The sequence below is a fragment of the Manis javanica genome, chromosome 8 (assembly GCF_040802235.1).
Source record: "Manis javanica isolate MJ-LG chromosome 8, MJ_LKY, whole genome shotgun sequence".
Classification (NCBI taxonomy): Eukaryota; Metazoa; Chordata; class Mammalia; order Pholidota; family Manidae; genus Manis; species Manis javanica.
In genome coordinates this window covers 94,425,873-94,450,989 of record NC_133163.1, presented here as the reverse complement: position 1 = coordinate 94,450,989, position 25,117 = coordinate 94,425,873, and the positions used below count along the sequence as shown (strand labels likewise).

Genomic DNA, 25,117 nt, shown 5'->3' with positions numbered 1-25,117 from the left:
TATATATCTCCTATCCTTGAGTATATTTTGGGGATTGATATCCTGCAGGGTCTATGGTTGCAGACCACTGCAGATGAGTTCAGACTGAGGGTACATGTGGTGAAGGCAGTTCTGAGGGGAAATGCTAGGCACCTGCCAATAGCTTTGCCTGTGCCTTGGCGGGTGACTAATACTAAACAATACAAACGGCCTGGAGGGCATAAAGAGATTGGAGAAACTCTCCAGGAGCTGGAAAAGGTGGGTATTATAAAGCCCACCCATAGTCCTTTCAATTCCCCAGTGTGGCCAGTAAAAAAGCCAGACGGCTCCTGGCATATGACTGTGGATTACAAAGAACTGAATAAAGTCATACCCCCTACACATGCTGCTGTCCCCTCTATTGCAGGCTTGGTGGATACCCGCAGCCATGAACTAGGAACATACCATTATGTGGGAGATCTTTCTAATGCCTTCTTTTCCATTGACATTGAGCAGGAAAATCAGAAACAGTTTGCCTTCACGTGGGAAGGACGGCAATGGACTTTCACCATCCTTCCACAGGAATACCTCCACAGCCCCACCATCTGTTATGGACTTGTAGCCCAGGACTTGGCTACATGGGAGAGACTGCCAACAGTGCGGCTGTACCATTATACTGATGATGTCATGCTCACGTCTGATTCTCTTTCAGATCTGGACGGTGTAGCACCTAGATTGCTGCAACATCTCTAGGAGAGAGGATGAGCTGTGAACAATACCAAGGTACAGGGACCTGGTTTGTCTGTCAAATTCTTGGTGGTCATCTGGTGGGGTAAGACCAAAGTTATACCAGAAGTAGTTATAAATAAAGTCCAGGCCTTCCCTACCCTTACAACTGTAGCATTGCTACAGGAGTTTCTGAGTCTTCTAGGCTACTGGAGAATGTTTATCCCACACTTGGCACAAATTATGAAGCTCTTATACTGGTTGGTACAAAAGGGCATCAGGTGGAACATGTGCATCTGTCTTTACTACAGCAAAATGGGCAGTCAAGGCCATACAGGCCTTGAGTGTGACAGACCCATCAAGGCCCTGTAAGCTGGATGTTCATGTGACTGAAGACAGTTATGTTTGAGGTCTCTGGCAGTGACTTGAACGAACTCCCAACCTATTGGATTCTGGTCACAACATTGGAAAGGGGCAGAAGTATGATATACTTTGATAGAAAATCAACTGGCTGCCGTGTATCACACCTTGCTGGCTACAGAACCCATCACTGGAATGGCCCCAATAAAGGTAATAACCACCTATCCCATCTTGGGGTGGGTACAAGACTGGACCCAAAAGCCAAAGAGTGGTGTGGCACAAACACCCACACCGGCCAAGTGGGGTGATTACCTACAGCAGCGTAGTGCCCTCTTAGTAGCCCCTTGAGTGAAGAACTCCAACGCTTATTGGGGCCAGTGACATATACTAGTGAAAAGCAGGAAGAACTTGCTTTTGAACCGTTAGTAGCAGAGAGTCCCTATCAGGAGGGAAGAGCTCCTATACCCAAAGATGCACAGGTGGTACACAGATGGCTCCAGCCATGGGCAACCCCCAAAATGGAGGGCCATAGCTTTCCATCCTAAGACTGAGACAATATGGATGGAAGATGGTGAGGGGAAGAGCAGCCAATGGGCAGTTTCAGGCCATGTCGATTGTGATGAGCCAGGACTCCTCCCCTACTGTTGTCTGCACTGACAGCTGGGCTGTCTATCAGGGCTTGACCCTGTGGCTACCAACCTGGTACCATGCCAACTGGCTGGTTGGTCACCAACCCCTTTGGGGTCAAGAACTGTGGCAAGACTTATGGGCCTGTGGTCAGACTAAAATAATTACAGTATACCATGTGACAGGTCATTTGCCACTGGCATCCCCAGGAAATGATGAAGCAGATGAATTGGCCCAGATACATTGGTTAGAAGGAAAGCCTGCCTCTCATGTAGCCCAGTGGTTACATTAGCATTTGTTCCATGTCAGGCAAAAGACAATGTGGGCTGTAGCCCATTGGTGGGGCTTGCCTTTGACCTTTGAGAAGTTAGTAGAGCCCAGCAGGAGTGTGTCGTGTACTCCAAAAGGGACTTTCTCCGAGTTCCACAACAACATGGGACAACAGCTAAGGGGCCTATACCCCTCATCAGGTGGCAGATAGACTATACTGGGCCTCTACCTGTGTCAGAAGTATATCAGTATGCCATTACTTGTGTGGACACAGCTACTGGACTTGTGGTTGCTTTTCCTACCCATTGTGCAGGCCAGCAGACAACCAAAAGAGGCCCGAAGCATCTCTTTGCCACCTATGGCTGACCATAGGTAATTGAGAATGATCAGGGCACCCATTTTACTGGACATGCACTGCAAGAATGGGTGCAACAGCTGGGAATCAAATGAAAGTTTCATGTGCCATACAATCCTACTGCAGCAAGTATGATAGAGAGGCACAATGGCTTGTTAAAATCCAGAATAAAGTCAGATACCAATAGTCTGCAGGGACGGTCCATCTGCTATGGACTGTGCTACGGCGTTTGAATGAGAGACCCCAAAAGGGAGCCCTGAGCCCCAGAGACATGTTAACACATATGGCTGCTTCCCCTATACAACTGCAAGTACAAACCAAGGAAGAATCACTAAAGCCAAGGTAAGGCCACCAGAATAATATCTTGCTGCCAGCACCAACTGCACTGAATCCTGGAGACTCCATTGAGTGGACATGGCCTTGGACCTTTCCACACATGGACCAAAGATGGCTGGCTCTCCTGGCACCCTGGGGACAAGGCCTGGAAGCTGACCTCCTGTGTACTCCTGTAATAACAGCAGAGTGGCCACCAAAGGTCACAGCAGTATATCCTGAACGGCCAGAAGGTAGGAGCATCTTACTGGGGAGTTTTGTTTTCTCCTTATGGCCAGTGCATGCACCTCCAGTAGCACTATATATAGACCCTTCAGTAACCCCCTTAGGGAAAGGAGTAAAAGTATGGTATACTAGACCTGGAAGGGACTCCCTTCCTGCTACAGTCCTATCACAGGACCACTCTCTTGCATGCACCCTACCCGATGGACAAGATTTGCCTATGTTGGTGTCATTAAAACATGTGTCTTATTGCCCCTAAAGTCTCTGTGGATAGGGAACTTCCTCTGGCTTGAGGATTATTATAATTTTTGTTAGGAACCTCCTCTGGCTTGAGGATTATTATAATTTTTGTTACCTGTATGAAAATCTTGTTGAATCTTAATTTTTGTTATTATTTCTAAATTGTTGTTATCCTTTGTTGCAGTTGTGGAATCTGGTTACAGTGCTCCAGCTTTCTCCCACAGAGGCCATTGGAGAAGATTGAAAGTGTGTAGATTGTAAGGCAAGAATCCTGGAAGGGTGGAGTGTGAGGACATTGAGGTTCCTATGGCCAGGATCCTCACTGAACTTAAACCACCTGATGATGTAACTGGCCTGTTGCTAGGCTACCGCTTCCACACCTTTAGGCAATAAGCAATTATTGCATTATATAGAGAGCTCGGCCCAGTGCTTTGGGGGGAGGCAGAGACACTAGTGCTTGACCTACCACCGGGAGAACAAGGTGGGTAATAAACCCTTTCACCCCCAAAGAACGTTTACTGTCATTTTGTTTGGTCACACTGAATCTATAGCGAACTTGCCCGGAGCTGAAACCTATTGGCAAGACAGCTTACTTCAGTTCTCAGCACCTAGAGTTGAGTATATGTCCTAGATTTTCTAAAGGTTCCAATTTAATATAATTTTGTTCTGTTAATGAAAGAACTTCCTTTATGTGGTCAATTAAACATGATTTAATTTTATGCCACTTTGAGTTTTTATATTAAAACTTTTTCTCAAATTGAAAAGATTATTTTCCAGCCAAGGGCCAGGCAGAGGAAAAAGGAGAGCTTGGCTCAAGGGTATAGAGTTTCAGTTCTGCAAGATGAAAAACTTCTAGAGCTCTGTTGCATATACCTAACATTAGTGTATACTTAAAAATGGTTAAGATGGTCAATTTTATCTATGTGTTTTTTTAAACACAAATTAAAAAAACAATTCTTTTCAGATATCATGTCCTAACATGTTAACTATGCTGTTAAATCTCTAATCGGAGGTGTTCCAGGCACCATAACATTCAAGGAATAAATGTTTTTCGCCTTGGGGAGAGGGACATCATTTAAGGAAGTAAAACCTGTTAAACTTAACCACTAAGCTATGAAACTGTCTCCTTTCTTCCAGTTAAGAGATACCATTTGATTATTATGGCAGCAGCATAAGCCCAAAATATGGGTTATATATAAGTAGAATATATGTAAGTACAAAACTGCATTGCAGAATTTGGTATGGGGAGTTTATATCTGTATTTGTTAGTCGTATGCTTTTTCAAGTGTTTTCTAGGTCTTTTAGTTTGTTCTCTAGTAACTGCTCTTTCATCCCTTGATTTTAGTTGTTCTTTTCTGTACTTTTCTTAAACTTACATCATGTAATCAATACTGAACAAAGTCTTGCAGGTAAGGAAAGACTGTGATTATGTAGAGGGCCAATAGCATAGTGCTTAGAAGAGTAGGCTCTGTAGTTAAATTGCCTGGATCTGAATTCTGAATCCATGACTTACTAGTTCTATTACCTTGGACAGACTGCTTAACTTTGCTGTGCTTCAGTTTGCTCATCTGCAAAATGAGAATATTATCTGACTCACAGGGTTGTTAAAAGGATTACATCTGAGACAAATAAAGTGTTTATAAAAGTGCCTGGCACATGGTTAAGTGCTTAATAAATATTAGCCATTATTATTATACAAAAGGGTAGTGTCTTCTACATTCCCATTACCTACCATGTCAGTCCCCCAGATTTAGCCTTCTGGACTAAAATATATTGGGATTTTTACAGAATTTCCCAATGATTTACTTTATCCCCAATTCTTTTTCTGATAGCTCAGAACTAATTATCTTATAAAGTACATTTTGGATGTTTCACTTGTCTTGCCAATGGGTTTCAGCCCCGGGCAAGTTCACTGTGGATTCAGTGTGACCAAAGAAATGATAGTAAAACATTCTTGGGGTGAAAGGGTTATACCCAACTTTATTTCCACAGTAGCAGGTCAATCACTAAAATTCCGTTCACTCCGAGAGAGTCTGCATGCAGCAAGCTGGTCTCTGCCTCTGGGTCTCTCGGCCCCACACAGCTATCCTCTGGGCCTCTGTCCTCGGCGCTGTCACCACTCCAGCCTCTGCCCTGCTCTACTGCAGCCTTGCAGCTGTGCCACCATGTTGCCCAGAGCACTGGGCAAGGCTCTCTATATAGAGTCAGTAACGATGTACTGCCCACACGTGTGTAGTGAGCTAGCCAACCAGGGGCCAGGTGAGAATCCTGGCCACAGGAACCTTCATTTTATCCACACCACTGAAGCTTCAGTTTTTCCCCCAATGCAGAGTTAATGATCTTTCTGTGGTTTAACTCCTTAAAGAGTACCATCTGAATACTGTGACCTTTTTCTAAATTATTCATTAGAAGTGTTAAATATGATCAGTTCCAAAACTGGTCTCTTGTTCTCCACTGTTTGTAATTCTCCATCTGAGAAAGTAACTGTGGCAGACTGAAAAACTACTGGGTGAGAAATTAGAAGACCTCAGTTTTAGTTCCAACATCCAGTACTAGAGACCAGAGGCAAATCACTTTCAAAAGCTCTAGTTTTCTCATGTTTAAAATGGGAACTGCAAGCCCTATCTACCTTACAGTTTAATTACAAATATAAAAATAACCAGCTTTTCAATCTATTATTCTCTCTGCTTGCTGCCACTGTTTTAAATTTAGGCCCATAGTTCTTGCCACCTAAGCTTCTGAAGTAACATATTTCCTAACTGATCTTCACTTCAATTTCTTTTCTCTACCATTTTATTTTACTACTTTCATCACCTAAAGGGTTAAATCAACACCCCTTACTATGGCATATAAGGCTTTTAAAAGTCTGGCCCTAGAAAGCCCAGAAATAAACCCACATACATATGACCAACTGATCTTTCAACAAGGATGCCAAGACCATTCATCAGGGAAAGAACAGTCTCTTCAACAAATGGTGCTGGATAACTGGATAACCACATGCAAATGAATAAAGTTAGACCCTTACCTCATATCACAGAGGAAAATCTTCAAGACCTTCAATTTGGTAATGGTTTGTTAAATATGAAGATAAATATGAAGAATACCAAAAGCACAGGGAACAAAAGAAAATAAAGTTGGACTGTATCAAAATTAAAAGCTTGAAAAGATACTATCAACAGAGTGAAAAGATAACCCACAGAAGGAGATATCAACAAATCATGTATCTGATAAGGGCTCAGAATCTAGAATTTATAAAGAACTCCTAAATTCAACAAAAAACAAACAAAACAATTAAAAAGTGGGCAAAGGACCTGAATAGACATTTCCCCAAAGAAGATAAAAATGGAAAAGAAGCATATGAAAAGATACTCAACATCTAGGATGGCTATTACTAAAAACAAACAAACAAACAAAAAAGAGGAAAATAAAGTGTTAATGGGAATATGGAGAAATTGGAATCCTTGTGCATTGCTGGTGGAAATGTAAAATGGTGCAGCCACTGTGGAAAATAGCTTGGTCATTTCTCAAAAAGTTAAACACACAATTACCAGATGATCCAGCAATTCCACTATTTCCAAACGAACAGAGATTCAAACAGATACTTATACACCACCAACATTCAAAGAAGTATTATTCACAATAGCCTAAAGGTGAAAACAACTCAAGTGTCCATCAACAGATGAATGGATAAAAAAAAGTAGTATATATACAAAATGGAATATTACTGAGCCATAAAGAGGAATGAATTTCTGATAATGGTACAACATGGATAAACCTTGAATACATTATGCTAATTGAAATACGCCAGACAGAAAAGGACAAATGTGGTATGATTCCTCTTATATTAAGTATCTGGAATAGACAAATTCATAAGAAAAAAAGTAGAATACAGGTTACCAGGAACTGGGGGAAGGGGCATTTATTGCTTTATGGGTACAGAGTTTTTGTTCGGGATAATGAAAAAAATCTGCAAATAGATAGTGGTGATGGTTATACAACACTGTGAATGTACTTAATGCCACTGAGTTGTGAACTTTAAAATCGTTAAAATAGTAAATATGATTTTATATATATGTCACAATAAAAAAACACAAAGTATCTGACCCTAAAGAGCTTTATCTGCAAATTCCCTTCCTTATTTTCCCTTTTATTTTTTATTTTCAATTAAAATGTAGTTGATATACAGTATTATATCAGATTTCAGGTATAACATTCAGTTTTGACAAATACACACATTACTAAATGCTCACCACGCAAATAAACTTGCTTGTATGTCAAAATACAAAGATATTACAATATTATTGACTGTATTTCCTATGATGTACGTTCATCCTCATGACTTATTTTATAATTCTATGTTTGTACCTCTTTATCCCTTTCACCTATTTCACCCATCCCCCACCCTCTTCCCTTATAGCAACCACCTGTACTCTGTGTTTATGAGTCTCTTTCTGTTTTGTTTGTTTGTTCATTTAGTTTGGGTTTGGTTTTCTATTACACAAATAAATGAAATCACATGGTAGTTGTCTTCTTTGCCTGACTTATTTCACTTAGCATAATACCCTCTAGGTCCATCCATGTTGTCGCAAATGGCAAGATTTCATTCTTTTTTATGGTTGAGTAATCTTCCATTGTATATATGCACCACATCTTCTTTATCCATTCATCATATTGATGGACACTTAAGTTGTTTCCATGTCTTGGCTAGTGTAAGTACTGCTGATAAACATAAAAGCACATATATCTTTTTAAATTTAGTGATTGTTTTTCATTGGGTGACTTACCAGAAGTGGAATTACTGGGTCATATGGTAGTTCTAGTTTTAGCTTTTTGAGAGACCTCCAAATTGCTTTTCACAGTGGCTGCACCAATTTATATTCCCAGCAGCAGTGTATGAGGGTTCCCTTTTCTCATCCTGGCTGGTTTTTTGATATTAGCCTTTCTGACTGGTGTGAAGTGGTATCTCACTGTGGTTTTGATTTGCATTTCCCTGATGATTAGTGGTGTTGCACCAAATTCCCTTCCTTCTCACCACCGTGTACCTTACATTACATTCTCCTATTGAACTGCTTTACCTGTGAAGGTACAATATACTTTCAAGCTTTCCTGGCTTCATCTATGTTCCTTCTGTCCTTAACCCCTTTATAACTTTGATCTTCAAATCTTCAGTGAACCCTTTCTTTCCTGATTTCCTGAAGCAATTAATCAATTATTCCTTTGTACTCTCAAATCCCTTTTAAATAGTTCTATTGTAGCACTTAATCACAGATTATGGATTATTTTTTCATGTGTATCTCATTTATTGGATTGAGTTCCTTGAAGGCAAATACTGAATCTATTACCTTTCTATCCCTAGCACCCAGCACATGGTAGATACTCATATTCCCCAAAGTAATGACTTATGCATATAACATGCTTTGAAAAAAATCATAAAGCACTATATAATAAAAGGACATTTTATTTTACCCTTTGTGAATTTATTTCAAGTTAGGTTCCAGTTTATGAAGTAAGTCCCTGATAATATGAAAAGCATAACTCAATTTTTGAATTATATTCCCATTAAATCAATATGTTTTCTCCACCTCATCTAAATGCTAAATTAAACCAAAAAAATATTTTTTGAGTTTCTCAATTAACAAAATACTGATCTAGAGGTACTAACATATTACCTCTACATTAGAGGTTTCAAAGAAAAGATACATTCTATGTAAGCTAAAAAGATAATAAGTTGACAATGACTGCTTTTATATTAGAATATTTTGATCAAGCCTTCCAGAAAAGTAGTGTAATCACATGTGTGGATAATATGCCCCAGCATATATTTATGTATGCTTTTGTTAAGAGCCACTGCAAACTGCTCAACAAATCATTAAATATTTACTGAGTCTACACATAGGGCATAGTACTAAATATGTAGATGTTTACATAATTTACTCTAGATTTTTATAGCCAGAAACTTTACTATACAAAGTTGGAAGACACACAAAAAAATAGATCCAATATAATGTGCATATATACCGATTCACTCAATAATTATTTATTAACTAGGTATGAAACCAGGTAATAAAAATATACGCAGATTAAGAAATATTGACTCTGCCCTCAAAAATGTTCAACATTTATTAAGTAATGCTATGCTCTCCCCTGACCCCAGCTCACCATCAGGAGGAAGATAAATGGAGTGGGGAGGGAAAAGAAGGCCAGGACTGCTAAATACCCAGCTCTGTAGATCTACTGTGAGCATAAACTCACATTGCATGGTGCTCTGAAGATTAGAGGGGTTGGAAAGCACGGACAGAAGGAATACTTGGAGAGACTGACACTCTAGCTGCTTGTGGAGAGTAGGTACCCACAATCAGCCACTCTGGGACAAAAGAAAGGCAGTGCTTTGAAAGACTTCCCAACAGCAGAGGGCTGATAAATGGGCAAGGATTACACAGAGCTTGCTGCTCAGGAGAAAGGGCAGGTAGACAAATTTGTCCTAGTACACTCAGCCCAGCAGGTTGGGAACTTTAAGGAGACTCAGGTGGTCCATCCCCCTGGCTGACAATGTAGCCCTAAGGCCCCCCATGATGATACACACCCTGCTACTCCTTCCTCCTGACCAGCACTGGCTCGTAAACCGGCTGCCTCTGCCATTAAGCCAAGCCAGCCGAGGGCAGCCCCACTTACAGTAGTTTCAGGGGCATAGTGCAGAGGTTACTCCCTGTGTGCTTGTTCCACAGGCCCTAGCAGTAGAGGCAGGCACTGAAGCCAGGAAGCAGGAAAGAGCTCTGTCCTCCCATTAGGTACTGATGATGCCTGATTGCGACCCCCGCCATTGCTCCAGGGGGTGGACAGCTCCAGAGAGTAGAGCTCCTGGGCCCAAGAGGGCACTGTCTACACAAAGTTATCATTTTGTATTATTCAAGTAGGAATGTAACAACAAAAGAACCTTGTTCAATCCAAAAATCCCTCAAACACCAGAAAGAGGGCTCAATGCAACTGAAATCACTAATCTTCTTGATAAAGATTTCAAAATAAAAATCATAAACATGCTCACAGACCTATACAAAAATATTCAAGATCTCAGGGACAACTTCAAGAAAGAGACAGACTTTGAAAAAATACAGCAGCTGAAATGAAATATATAATGAAGGGATTTAAAAGCAGATTAGAAGAGGTAAAGGAGACAGTCAAAGGAATAGAAATCAGAGAACAGGAATACAAAGAACCTGAGGCACAAAAAGAAGGATCTCTAGGAATTAAAGAATGTTAGAAGAACTGTGTGACCAATCCAAATGGAAGAATATTTGCATTACAGGGGTACAAGAAAAAGAAGACAGAGAAAAAGGGATAGAAAGTATCTTTGAGGAAGTAATTGCTGAAAACTTCCCCAATCTGGGGAAGGAAATAGTCTCTTAGGCCATGAAAGTGCACAGATCTCCCAACACAAAGGACCCAAGGAAGACAACACCAAGACATATAGTAATTAAAATGGCAAATATCAAGGACAAAGACCGACTATTAAAAGCAGCCAGAGAGAGAAATAAGATCACATACAAAGGAAAACCCATCAGGCTATCATCAGACACCTCAGCAGAAACCTTACAGGCCAGAAGGGAGTGGCATGATACAGTCAATGTAATGAAACAGAAGGGCATCAAACCAAGAATACTCTACCCAGCAAGATTATCAGTTAAATCTGATAAGCAAAAGTTGAAGGAAATTTACCTCCCACAGACTATCTCTACAGGGTATTTTAAAGGGACTGTTCTAGATGGATGTGCTCCTAAGGCTAAATAGCTGTCACCAGAGAAAATAAAACCACAGTAAAGGGAGTTGACCAATTAATTATTAACCAAACGCAAAATTAAATCAGCTACCCACTAAGTCAGTCAAGGGATATATATTTGTAAATGACATATCCAATAAGGGGTTAACATCCAAAATACATAAAGAACCCACATGCCTCAACACCCAAAATGCAAATAACCCAATTAAAAAATGGGCAAAAGATCTGGGTAGATACTTCTCCAAAGAAGAAATTCAGATGGTCAACAGACACATGAAAAGATGCTCCACATTGCTAATCATCAGCGAAATGCACATTAAAACCACAATGAGATATCACCTTATACTAGTTAGGATGGCCAACATCCTAAAGACAGGGAACAACAAATGCTGGCAAGAAAGAAGAGAAGGGGAACCCTCCTACACTGTTTATGGGAATGTAGATTAGTTCAACCACTGTGGATAGCAATATGGAGGTTCCTCAAAAAGCTAGAAATAGAAATACGATTTGACTGGGGAATTCCACTCCTAGGAATTTATCCAAACAAAACAACTTCTCAGATTCAAAAAGACATATGCACCCCTATGTTTATAGCAGCACTATTTACAATAGCCAAGACATGGAAAGCAACCTAAGTGTCCATCAATAGATGAATGGATAAAGAAGATGTGGTATATATACACAATGGAATATTATTCAACCATAAGATGAAAACAAATCCTGCCATTTGCAACAACATGGTTGGAGAAGCAAAAGTGAAGGAAAAATACAGCAGCAGACTCACAGACTCCAAGAAGAGACTATTACCAAAGGGGAAGGGGGTGGGGAGGACACCTCAGGAGGGAGGGAGAAGGGGATTAAGTGGTATTATGATTAGCACACATAATGTAGGGGGCACACAGGGAAAGCAGTATAGCAAGACAAGTATTGACTATAGCATCTTACTATGCTGATGGACAGTGACTTCAATGGAGTATGTGGGTGGGACTTGATAATACTGGTGAATGTAGAACCACAATGTTGCTCAAGTGAAACCTTCATAAGACTGTATAACAATGATACCTTAATTAAAAAAAATAAAAATAAAAAATAAAGATATGACCCCCTCCCCCAGAAAAAGAACCAGCTAGCATTCCTGCCTCAATGCCTAAGTGCCATTAATGTTCCCCAGTCACCAGTAGTAACAAATACGCCCCCTTGAGGCAGGTATTGTCCAGGTTAAGAATTACCTTGTACTTAGTTGAAGACTCTATTATCTTACATCTGAACTACTAAAAAAATTTAATACAAACCTTATAAATATTTTCCACAATCTACCCTCTAATCAACACTCTTCCCTAGAGTTCCTTTAATTTACTCCAAATTATTTATAGATTTATTAAAGGTTAAATGGTGTTCCCAAGAATATACATTGAAGTCCTAATCCCCCATTCCAAATCTGTGAATGTAACCTTAATTGGAAAAAGTTATTGTCAATGTAATAAAGTTAAAATGAAGTCATATTGCATTAGGGTAGGCATTAACCTAATATGAATAGTATCTTTATAAGAAAACAGAATTAGGGAAGAGAGTGCCATGTGAAGACAAAGACACACAGACATATTGGGAAGACAGCTATGGAAAATGGAGACAGAGACTGGAGTTATGCTGCCATACAGCAAGGAACACATGACGTTATCAGAAGCTAAAAGAACTTGCCCCTAGACACTCCAGTGGGAACACAGCTCTGCTAACACCTGAATTTTGAACTTCTATTCTCCAAAACTGTGAGATAACAAATTTCTGTTGTTTTAAGCCACCCAATTTGTGGCTTAAAAAAATTTCCTACAGCAGCCCTAGGAAAATAATACAATAGTGAGTACTCAAAAGTATTCCATTTGTTGGCAAGATACTGCTCTTATATAATAATATAATTTCATTACAAAATTTTTATATATTTATATATATATATGTGTATATATATATATATATATATATTGGCAAGAACAAGGGCTTTTGGAATCAAACAGACCTGAGTTTAGATTTCTACCATTTTCTTGGCTCTCTTAAGCCTATTTCTTTATCTATAAAATGAGGAGGATTAATGAAACAAAATATATAAAAGCCTGCCTATGGAGTTTGACATTTAATGTTAGTTCCTTTCTTTCCCAGGTACATAGGTATAGTTAACCTTCAAGAAATTTGGTCTTGTATTGTTCTCTTAAAACACAAATATATTAATTAAATTGACAAAAATATATTGAGCACTTCTTATACTCTGTATTACAAAGAACTTAGAAACGTGTCCTCTTTTTATTTTTTATCTCCCTTTCTTATTTTCATATTTCTCCACTTTCTCTTGCCTCCATAAAGAACAGGGTAACCCCAGGAAGTTCCATGGAGATAATAAAATGAGGTGATTCTTGAAAAAAGATGACTAGGATTTAGATATGCCAGAGAAAAGATAAAAGGATATTCAAAGAGCTTTTTCCACCCACTCTACAGAAGAGAAACAATTTTTGTAGTGTGGCAAGTAGTATCTGTCCTCTGAAATGATAGTGAGTACTTTCTGAATTGTGACTTCATTAAACAAGAACTACTTTTCATAGATTAAGAACTAAGGTTTCCCCATTTTAGCTTCTTCCTTGGAAAATAATTATTTCCTCTGATTGAAAGTCTAGGCTTCCATCTAGGCACAGGCGAGGCATGTGGTAATTTGAGTTTCTCACAGTGCTTCAAGGTTCTCTTTCTGATTCCCAAGTAACTTTACCTTTCTTGCTCCATTTTTTCCTGACCAGGTAGCACCTCCTTTGAACAATGTGGCCTCAGAGCTTTTGATCCATTACCTTCCATGTCTGCTTCTTCCTCTCTGCCAAACTAGCTCCTTCCCTTTAGGATGACTTAAAAATTTATCTCCATGAAACCTTTTCTGTTTAGTGTAAAATAATTTATTTTAGCTTTAAAATTTCAATCATATATATCCAATTTAAATTCTATTTGAGGCAAAACTTTTTCTCATTTGATGATAAACAAAGGCCTAATCAACTAACATTTTTCAATCTTAAACTCATCTCTCTTTAGCATTTTTTACTGATCTCTTGTATCCCTCCTTCTTAAAAGTTTTTCTGCCCTAGTTTTAATAACACCCACTTTCTCTCATTCCATTCCTTTCCTACTCAATGTTTATATACCCTGTGCTTCCACCTTTAACAACTTCATTTCATTATTCATCAAATATGTCTGAGTTTCTACTTTGGGTCAGTTTCCTAGGCTACTGTGTTGTGGATATAGCAGTGAATGAGTCAACAAGACAGATGCAGTGTACACAACTGAACAGGGAATATGAGGGGAGGACCTAACCTACTTTAAGAGCTTGAGAAAGACATTCTTGAGTAAGAGAGTTTTAACTGAGTCCTAAAAAATATTAGGCTTAAATGAGGTAAGGCATAAGTGAGAGATTTGGAGGAAGCAGCAGCTTGGTAGAGATGAAAGAGTCCGAATTTTGGGCACTGTGTTTCAGAGCACACAATAGGGAGAAAACATGAAGAATTGAAGGATCTAAAAGTTCAGTATGTGGAGTGGAGGCAGATATAGGGAGAATGATGATATCTGAAGCTAGACTGCAAGTCAGGTTGTGAAAAGATTTGTGAGCTATATTAAGAATGATAGGGAGCCACTAATTGGCTTTCCCCTTTTACTGCATGTTTTAATTTTTTTCTTAACAATTTCCATGAAGTATAATTTACCTACAAGAGACTGTATCTATTTAAAGTATTTGATGACTTTTGATTGCTTTACACATTTGTATAACCACCACTATAATCAAGATATAGCATATTTTTACCACTCCCTCAAAGTTTTCTCTATTTGTCACCCGTCCCTCCTCCTCAGGCAACAACTGTTGTTATCTATCATTATAGATTAGTTTGCTTTTTCTAGAGTATTATAATAAATCAATAAATATATACTTTTTATGCTGGGCTTCTTTCACTCAGCATAATGATTTTGGAATTCACCTGCATTGCTGAGTATATCAGTAATTCATTCCTTTTATTACTGAGTAATTTTCTGCTATACGAGTTTATCACATTTTGTTAATCTCTTCACCTGTTGACAGACATTTGGGTTTTTCCAGTTTGGGGCTTTTGTGAATAATACTATGGATATTTGTGTATAAGTCATAGTGTGATAGTATGTTTTTATTTTCTAGGAGTGGAATGGCTAGGTCATATAGTAGGTACATATTTAACTTTATAAGAAACTGCTATGCAGTCTTCTGGAGTAGTTGTACCATTTTATACTCCCACCAGTAGCCTATGAGAGCTGTAGTTGGTCCACATCCATACTAAGACTTGGTATTATTAGTCTTTTTAATATTAGTTATATTAATGTGTGTGTAGGAGTATCTCATTGTGGCTTTAATCTGCATTTTCTTGATGACTATGTTGAGCATCTTTTCATGTGCTTATTTGCTATTCATGAACCTTCTTTGATGAAATGTTGGTTCAAATCTTTTGCTTATTTTAAAAACAGATTTTATTATTGAGTTTTAAGAGACTTTTGTATATTCTAATATAATTCTGTCAGATAACTATACTGTGAATACTTCCTCCAATCTGTGTCTTGCTTTTTTTTCTTTTTAAATAGTGCCTTTGAGGAGCAAAGTTTTTAATTTTGATAGTTCAACTTATCAGTTCTTTATGGTTCATGCTTTTTGTGGTCTCAAAAATGCCTATCCTAAAGTTGCAAATATTTTTGTTTGTGTTATCTACTGGAAGATCCATAGTTTACCTTTTACATTTATGCCCATAATTCATTTCAAGTTAATTTTGTATATGATGCAAGACAGCAGTTATTGTTCTTTTCTCACCCTCAGAAAAATATCTAGTTGTTTCAACATCTTTTGTTGAAAAGACCTTTCCTTTACCCATTACATTGCTTTGGCACCTTTGTCAAAAATCAATTGACCATATATCTTAAGTGGGCCTACTTAAGCACTTTATTCTGTTCCTGTGATTTACTATGCCTATTTTTTTTTCATCAATACTACACTGTCCTGATTATCTTGAAAATAAATACTAAAATCAGGGAGTTTAAGTCCTCCAACTTTGTTCTTTTTATAAATTGCTGTGGCAATTCTAGGTTATTTGCATTTCCACATATATTTAAGGATCAGCTCGTCAGTTTCTTAAAAAACCCTGCTGGAGTTTTTATTGAACCTCAAATTAGTTTCCCAGGCCTGCTATAATGAACTACCACAAACTTGGTATCTTAAAACTAAAATTTATTCTCTCACAATTCAAGAGGCTTAAAGTCCAAAATTACGTTGTCTGCAGGACATGCTCTCTTTAAAGGCTCTAAGGGAAGACCCTTCCTTGCCTCAATCTTAGCTTCTAAAAATAGCTGGCAACCCTCGGCATTCCTTGGTTTGTAGATACATACTCCAGTCAAGGCTTCCATCTTCTCATGGCCTTCTTCTCCATTTATCTTTATCAGTATCCAAATTTCCTCTTTTTATACAGGCATAAGACACTGGATTACGGTCCACTGTAATCCAGTAACCTGTAACACTTTGTACCAGCACTAAGAACTATCAAGAACCCATAGGAAAAATGTAAAATATGTTCCTTCCTCAAGGAACTTAAAATTTTGTTGAGAAGACAAGGTTAACATGTAAGAAGTTATTAGTGAAAAAGGAAGCACAAAATAAATTAGTGTGGCTCAAGCCATAAATGTAAGTTACGTACAGAGAAGGAAAAGCATTTTCTGGGTCAGAAATGCCAGGAGGCTTCAAGGTGAACAGGTGAGAAGCTAAATAAAAGACTGATAGAACAGATACACAGAAAAGAGACTAAGAGTCAAACGGCAGGAACAAAGATACAGAAATAGGAATGAACATGACACAGAAAGGCAGGTGGGGAGGTAAGAGTAAGCAAAGCAACATGTCAGGAACACAGCTTTGGTCAAGAAACAGTGGAAGACAAAGGTAGTTGAGGCCACTCCACAAAAAAACCTTAAAGGTTACAGAAATCTGACTTGACCCAGTGAGTGATAAAGGAGGAGAACCGACCAAAAGAAATAGAGGCCACTACAAGGAGACTAGCTAGGAAGCTACTGCTTCCTTCCCATTCAATTCTCTATTCTATAACCAGATGGATTTTTTTATTTTTTAATTCAATTTGATCAAGTAACTCATCTGCATGTTGAATCACTGAATATGAGATGCTGAAGAAATCAAGGATGACACCAGGATTTCTAATCTCAGTCTTAATAATGATTGCATGAACATTACTTTTAGGGACAAAGAAGGTTACAAAGGGATATAGTTTGGAGAGGAGGTATGAGTTTTGTGTGGTTTATGAATAATTTGAGATAGCAATTAAAATTAAATTACAGGTAGAACTTGGCCAGATTATGACTGGTGAGGCAGAGGCAAAGGCAGGAATTACCATGTGCAACATATTAGAACTGGAGGAGGCTGATCCTCAAATTACAGAGGAATAGGCAGGCTCCGGGGAGATAGCTAGGACAAATATGGGAGGAGTCAACTAAGCCTTACTAGAAATGGACCAGGAAATGGAATAAAAAAAGTCAAACAATGAGGAGCAAAGGGTAAGGCAAGTAGGCTGGAGCTGGGACCGGATCTTGGGCAGGAACACAGAATCCTGCTGTGGAAAGAGGGCAGGAGAGAAGTAAGGAAATAGTTGTGGAATAATAATAACTAACACAGCACTTACTGACCATTTCTTTCCTTTTTTTTATTATGTAGTAGGCACTGTTCTAAGAATTTTAATGAATTTTATTCATTTAAACGTCACAAGAATGAGAACTATTAACTTCATCTCACAGATGAGGAAACTGAGGCACAGAGAAACTCTGATTTGTCCAAGGTATACCACAATAAATGGCAGAGCCAGGATTTGAGCCCAGAGTAATGAAGATCTACTATGTGCCAATGCTTTTACATATACATATTTGGTATGTGTATGAATGTTGTATATATATACACACATAATGAGGATACATTTTGGAAAAAAAAAAGGTATTGTGCTCCCCATCCTCCTTTCTGGCACATGACTTTTTCCCTATTCAACCAAAAAGTACACACTGCCTTGGGAGGATTATGGTTTTTTAAGGGAAAAGAGGTCACCTGTTCAGCTTCAAACCTCAAAACTAACTTTTTTTTGCATTTGTAATAAAACAATTTTGGGTAGACCTTTTTCTACATTCTAATAGCAACTTTCATTTAACAAGAGCTTGACTTGGCCCACTTGGATTACACAGCTTTAGTTAAAGATACAGGTAGGAAGAATTCAAGTCAGTATAAGAAAAAGGCCCTACACCCAGGAAACAGAAGGGCCTTTCTGACAAAAAGAGGAAAGAAAACGCAGTGCGTGCATGCAGGCGTGCGTTTGTGTTTGTGTGTGTGTGTGTGTGTGTTGTGTGTGATAGATCCCCCTTATTATGGGCTGAACTGTGTTCCCCCCAAATCCAAATACTTAAGTCTCAACTCTTAGTACTTCAGAATGTAACCTATTTGGAAATAAGGTCTTTAAAGAGATGATTAAGTTTAAATGAGGCCAGTAGGGTAGGGCCCTAATCCAATATGACCGGTTCCCTTCTAAGAAGAGGAAGAGACATCAGGGATGAGCATGCAATAGAGAAACAATGGTGACAGCAAGGCAGCAGAAAGGAGGCCATCTGCAAGCCAAGGAGAGAGGCCCCAGAAGAAACCAACCTTAAGGCACTTCAACCTTGGATTTCTAGAGTCCAGAACTGTGAGAAGATAATCTTCTGTTGTTTTTATCCACCCAATCTATGGTATCTTTGTACAGCACCCTAGCAAAATAATACACTCCTCTAGACTAAAAGGCTTTAGGGGAAAACAAAAAATAAGGTAAATGTGGGGGAATCCCAGAGAACTGGGGCTTGTTTATAAAGCTTCCTTAAATAATTTCTGTGTTCTAATGGTTTAAGTAACAGGTTGAAAATGACAGAACAGTATAATAAATTGGAAGTCTAATGTCACCTTTCTGATTCCTATGGAACAGGGCTTCTTAGATTTCCAAAGACAGCCTGACAATAGCAGTGAGCACACCTAGCACCTAGATCTTGGTTTCTAACACCATTTTCCAATAAAAGGAACCAGGGCTCCTTGTAAAAACTTTGATTATAGGACTGGGGCAGGAAATATACAAGATGAGCCTGGAACATTATGTGGTGCCAGAATGATAGGTATTACATCAAAGAGATATAGGAGGCAACTAAAAGAGCTCTAAATGGTGAGGTTGGAACAATTTCAGCAACAAAATAGATAAAGTAGCTTTGGATTATAACTTAAAATATAAACTAAGTATATATGAGTCCATACTGATATAAGTAAGTGATTGAATAAATTAATAAACAAGGGAGAAGAGACAAAGGTCCATGCAGAAGAATTCCAAATAATTTACATAGATATTCTATCCTTAAGGAAACAGAACATAACTCCCTGTGCATTATGTGTAGGCTGTACATAGTAACTCCTTTCAAAGAGTACAGTATAGAAAGGGAGAAAAAAAGAGTAACTTTACAGTACAGAAACCTGACAAACACTACCTCAAGCCAGGTGATTAAAGTTAACATCAACAGTGATAAGTCATTTTGAGAGTTGTACCTCTGATATAATGTGATAAGAATGGCAGTTGAGTTTTGACGTCTTCCTCCCAAAAACCATAATGGCAGTCTCATCCTGAGAAAAGCATCAGACAAATCCCAACAGAGGGACATTCTACAAAATATTTGACCAGTAATCCTCAAAACTGTCAAAGTCATCACAACAAGTAAAGTCTGTAAAATTGTCACAACCAAAAGGAGCCTAAAGAGGCATTACAACTAAATGTAATGTGTACACTGGAGGGCATTAGGGAAAAACTGAGAAAATATTAATGGATTTAAAGTATGGACTTCAGTTAATAATAATGTATCAATAGGGGTTCATTAATTGTGACACATGTGCCCTACTAATGTCACATGTTAATAATAGGAGAAACTAGGTGTGGGGTATATGGAAACTGTAATATCTTTAAAATAATTCCATAGATCTAAAAGTGTTCTAAAATTAAAGTTTATATTAAAAAAAAAAAAAAAAGAAGACAGCCTGAACAAAGACTGCAATAGTCCCTATGTACACATCCTATCTAAGGCAGCCCAGCAGGACAAAAGGATTTTGGATGGGAAACATCGGTGGAGTAGGAGTGGGATAGTGCACAGGGAGGTGATACCTCCATAGATCCCTGGTTGGTCTCCAAGACTGTATAGGATGTACCTAGTCAGGCATCCAAACACCATTGCTGGTACTTACTGAGTACAGATTTGAGGTCACTGCCCATATTGGCCTTGAGGACATGTAAGATTTAACCTACACCTCAGACACTACCCTGACAATGGGAATGTTAATAGGACACCCTAGGCTGCAACTAAGGAAATCTCAACTTGACTGGCTTAAACAATAAGGAAAAATTTTTCTCTCACATAGTAAGTACCAATATTCTATTGTAATATTCTACTCTGCCATCTTCAGTGCCTGATCCATTCCTTAGCCAATTCTCCTGGCACTCTGGTTGCCTCCATTTCCGGTATCACATGCAAAAGCAACAACATCTGGCAGAAGAGTCTCTCTCTTCAAATGTGACTTTTGAAGAGTACTGAACAGGTATTTGTAGAATGTCTCTCAACATTAGTTTGCATGATGCTTTGTCATGATTAGACTGGGGATTTTAGATTTTGGGGAAGAATACCACAAAGCTGTGTGTGTGACTCTCTTCAGGAGCAAGGACATGTCCCCTCACACTTCACCAGCCACACCATAAACCCTTTCCTAAACTAATCACTGGAAAGAGTAATGAAATTACTATAATTACCTTAGACTAATCAGGACTTAGCCTTGAGTCACAGGGGGAAGAACATATTACCAAACAAAACTGGGCTTTTCAGAAAAGATGAAGGGGGTATAAATGGCTGTTTTACAGTAGGTCACAACTAGTGCCTAGAAGTAAAAACCCTGCAAAGCAGAGCCCTCAGTCAAAAGAGACTACATTAACACGAACAAGTTGGTTTTAAAATGGAAGAGACACTTTAAATAGTCATATTTACTCTTTCCTCCAACACTATCACCACCTAGAGGGATTTTAGATCAGTTATGGAAAATAAAGTTTTAGGCTCTGTTTTTCCTACAGTCTATTTTGTAATGTGTCAAGTTTGATATCTACATATATGTGATCTCCGGTCTGTACAATACCCCCATTTTATAGATTAGGAAGTAGGCTAACAGTGGTTAAATAACTTGCCTCAACACCACACTGCCAGAAATTGAGCTAGAATTCTAAACTATATCTGTAGCCTTCAAAGCTAGAAATGTTTTTAAATCTACCACATAGTTCTTACATACCAAGAGAGTAGTAACAATATAGGAACACCTCTGGAAGAAATTTCACACACAAGTCATCTAAGCTAAGACTACCCTTTGCATTAGCAACTCAGAGGTTCGTCATTATCCCAAAGGATAAAGAGTCACAAGCACTTCAACAAAAATGCTATAGCTACCTCAAAATATGAAATTACATACAAGATTTGTAAGCCAGCTGCACAGAATATTAAACAAATAAAAGTCGTCAAGATACCTAGGGCAGCAATTACAAACTAGCATGCTTTGCTGCATTCTTCTTTATCATGATAACAAGTAGGTCATGAAAATAGTAATCTGTGATCAAATTAAGTTAGAGAGACTACATTAAAGAAAATTAAATAGGCTTCTTGACTAACAGATTTCTCGGAGCCTTTATATGCAAGCAGGCATTATGAACTCCAAGAGGAGGAGATACTGCTTATAATGTTTAACATTTCTCTCCAAGAAAGTTTTCCTTTCTTCTCCTGACCAATTCCTGGGACAATTTTCTGTTTAACATCACTTTGAGGAATACTGCTCCAAAGGAAAGCAAAGACCCAAGAATAGAGTCCAATACTAATGGGTGGAGGGAAAAAAGAAACCCAACAAAGAATAAAGTAAAGAAGGCAGGGAACAAATCTTGAAAGTTTAATATTACAGAAGCAAGAAAGGAGATAGTTTCCAAAAAGGACCAAATTACTGAGAGATTAAATAGATTGAGACTAAAAATGTTTCTGGATTTGACTATGAAGACTCACTTGTGACCTCTAAGAAAACAGCTTCAGAAAAACAAAGGAAAGACGGATAGTAGACAGAATTTTTTTAAAAATTAGGATGAGGATGAAAAAAGAAGTAGATGAAGCATTTATAGACCACCACTAATTGCAGTTTTGCAGTGAAAGTAAAAAAAGAAATCGGTTGGCTGAGAGGAAGGAGTATATAGGAGAATAAAATTTAGAACAGGGGACACCTTATACCTGATTGAAGGTAAAAGTGAAAACCTACTGAAAGAAACTGATAATTATAGTAGACGGAAGAAATGCAATCTGGAATCCAGTATAAATTACTAGAAAAGATTTATCTTTCCTTTCAGATTAGAGAAAATTTGAATAATAATGCTTAGCCATTCCAATTCTGAAAACCTCATTTTAATACTCCAAAATTCCATGGATTTCAGCCTACTCTGCCCAAGAGAACTTTTCCGTCTTCAGAGTTCATTGTGTAGTTACGTGTATAAATTTGCTGATGGCTGGTCCTCATAGAGGACATCAACGTTGCGGTGATGAGGAGGAGGTTGAGCAGCACTTTAGGGTCTCAATCTTCATGAAATAAGAAAATGCAGAGACTGGTGACAGCAAGGAAGTTGGGAGCTCATGGAGATTTTCATCTATAATGATTTACTATAAATGAGTTTGATATACAAAATAAAACTTATATAACTATAACAGGCACACACACACAATGTGAAGATTACCAAAAAAAGGTCTGGAAAGAAAGGCATGTATTTATCCCACCCAGAAATTTCACAACTCTGCTATACCAACAGAAGTTGCTTAAGTCATAAATTAATAATATAGCTCCCAATTTGCTGGTGAGACAAAGACTAGTAGCAGGTCTAATTACACTCTAGCTTTACACTTTTTAAATTTAAACTTTGTACACTTTCCGTCTGCACAAAACAACCACCCTAATAGCTACTTAAGAATACAAAATTTCGTTTTTATTTCCTCTCAAAAACAAGGAGGGCGCTGACCTGAGATTCTGTTCCTTAGATCATATTTTTAGATTCTATCGTTTTGACTAATTTCATTAATTCAAATCGAATTAATTTTGTATTAATTGTGTCCAGGTCACATGGGTGGCTCAAAAATGGCTCCAGAGCCCATGTATCACAATATTTTGATCACAAAAAAGTCAGTAATATCTGATTCCTTAACTACTTTATACTACCCCATCGAGATTTAGTAAAAATCATACTGCTTAAAAAACATGATGACCACCATAAATTGAGGAGTTAAAGGAGGCCCCATTCTTTAAATAAAGAAAGTAATATTGATCAGCGTGCACGGAGTAAGAATAAGGCAACAATACCCACACCAAACCTGGTAGTCTTCGGATTAGTGTGTCGGGTGAACCTAAGAGGGCCACATAAGCCGTATGACTACTGCTGCCAGCTCAGCAGCTGAGCTTGGAGAAAAGGCGGCATCCACACGCAGGCCACTCTTGAGAACCTGAACTTAAAAGCCAGTTTGGCCTGCCAGGGACTGGAGAATGTGGCAGTGATAAACCGGGAAAAGTCTGACAGCAACACGGCTGCCAGGACCGCAACGCTGGAGCGTAAGGCAGCCGCAGGCGGGTTAACATCCCGACCTGGGAGCTGAAAGAAACTATGGAAGTTAAGGGGAAAGGGCTCGTCCTTACCTTGTCATCCTCGCACCTCTTTCCCAGGCCCTCCCTGGCTTGCAGCCGGCTGCTAAGGCGGCCGTAGTCGGCCTCTTTCTGGTCGATCTGTTTCTTATGCGAGTCCACCAGGAGCAGGAGGTCTGAATTGCGCTTCTCCAGGCGCCCACGGGCCACTTCGGTGCGCTTGACCTGGCCTTGCAGTTCGGCCACCTCCTCCTGAAGCAGGACGTGGCGGGAGGAGATGCTCCAGTAGTTGAAGGCGAGGACGGCGATCACCACCAGCAGCACCACCAGCACGAAGGACGGCAGGCGGCCAGCCCGCCGGTTGGCCCCGAAACCCACCATGGGGCCGAACGAGGCTGTACCCCGGGGCCTCGCCGCCGACACCTGCAGGTTCAGGCCTCTGCTGCTGAGCTGCCTGGGAGACGCGGCCCCAGTGCCCACCGAAGGAGGAGGCAGGCGGATTCGCCTGCCCGCTAGCTAGAGAAGGGGGCGGGGCCGCGAGCTGCCGGCCCCTCCCCGCCCCCCATCCTCAAATCCGACCAAAGCGCGACCCGACGCTTTGAACCAGACCTTCCACTAGCCGAGTGGAACCAGAAGAACCTAGCGACCTGCACCCCGTGTCCAACACCTCAGGGATACGGGGCGGGGAGAGGAGCCGGAAGCGGGCGGATTTAGCTCTCGTCCCGCCCACTAGCTGGGCCCGGGTCACCTAGGGGGCCATTTCCTAGTTTCCGCCGACGCCCCCTCTTCTCGCGAGAAAGTGGGCTTCGTTCGCCCTTTGCAGTCTTATCTCGCGAGGCTTATCTCTGTCAGTAGAGTGTTAGGCTGTTTTCGGCTGTGTGGGTTTGCTAGCATACCTCGTTCGGAGTCTCTTCAACTTTTACCTGTTCAGTTCCCTTGACCAGGGTCTACCTTACCTTGGCCCTCGTGAGAGTTTTTATCTTTGAAGACATCTGGGGCTGCGACTGCTATGTAGGGAAAACAGGTGAGCTGTGGGCAGAAGGGGCGACTAGAAGGTTTTGTACTTCCGGAGATATTCTCGTTTGTGGTGATCATGTGGAGAGAAAACAGAAAAAGACCACAAAATAGCGTTGGCCCAAACATTAGCAGAAAAGCAAGAGAAACTGAGCTGTATGACTGAAAGTGTAGAGGTGCCCCGCCTGGTTTCCAAAGTTACTGCTTCACGAACCGAAAGAACTTAAGAATGTGTGAGTTCGTGTTCTTAAACTCACTGCTGCCTTTGCTTCGAGTTGGCCTTCCAAATAGAAAATCCAGAAAGTGCTCTCAGTGAGTGATAACTAATGCCGTAACTGACTGTGAGCACATTTTGGGTTAGAAATAATAGCTCTCTTACAAATTGTTTTTTATGCCTAGTCTCACATTACTCCCTCAACAACACAGTTTTACAAATGAGAAATCCAAGACGCAAAGTTGCTCCAGA

General features: G+C 39.4%; 1 protein-coding gene across 2 annotated transcripts in view; it reads right to left on the bottom strand.

Moving 5' to 3' along the window:
• GOLM2 (golgi membrane protein 2) overlaps positions 1-24,339 on the bottom strand; it is a 163,324-nt gene extending 138,985 nt beyond the window's left edge. The window contains exon 1 of one of the 2 annotated variants that reach the window (XM_037022156.2): positions 23,692-24,339. In XM_037022156.2, coding sequence (XP_036878051.1) covers positions 23,692-24,018 — 327 coding nt within the window. In that variant the 5' untranslated portion in view covers positions 24,019-24,339. The remainder of the gene's footprint in view (positions 1-23,691) is intronic. The other variant, XM_037022157.2, reaches the window with a different exon arrangement.
• Positions 24,340-25,117: the final 778 nt, after the last annotated feature.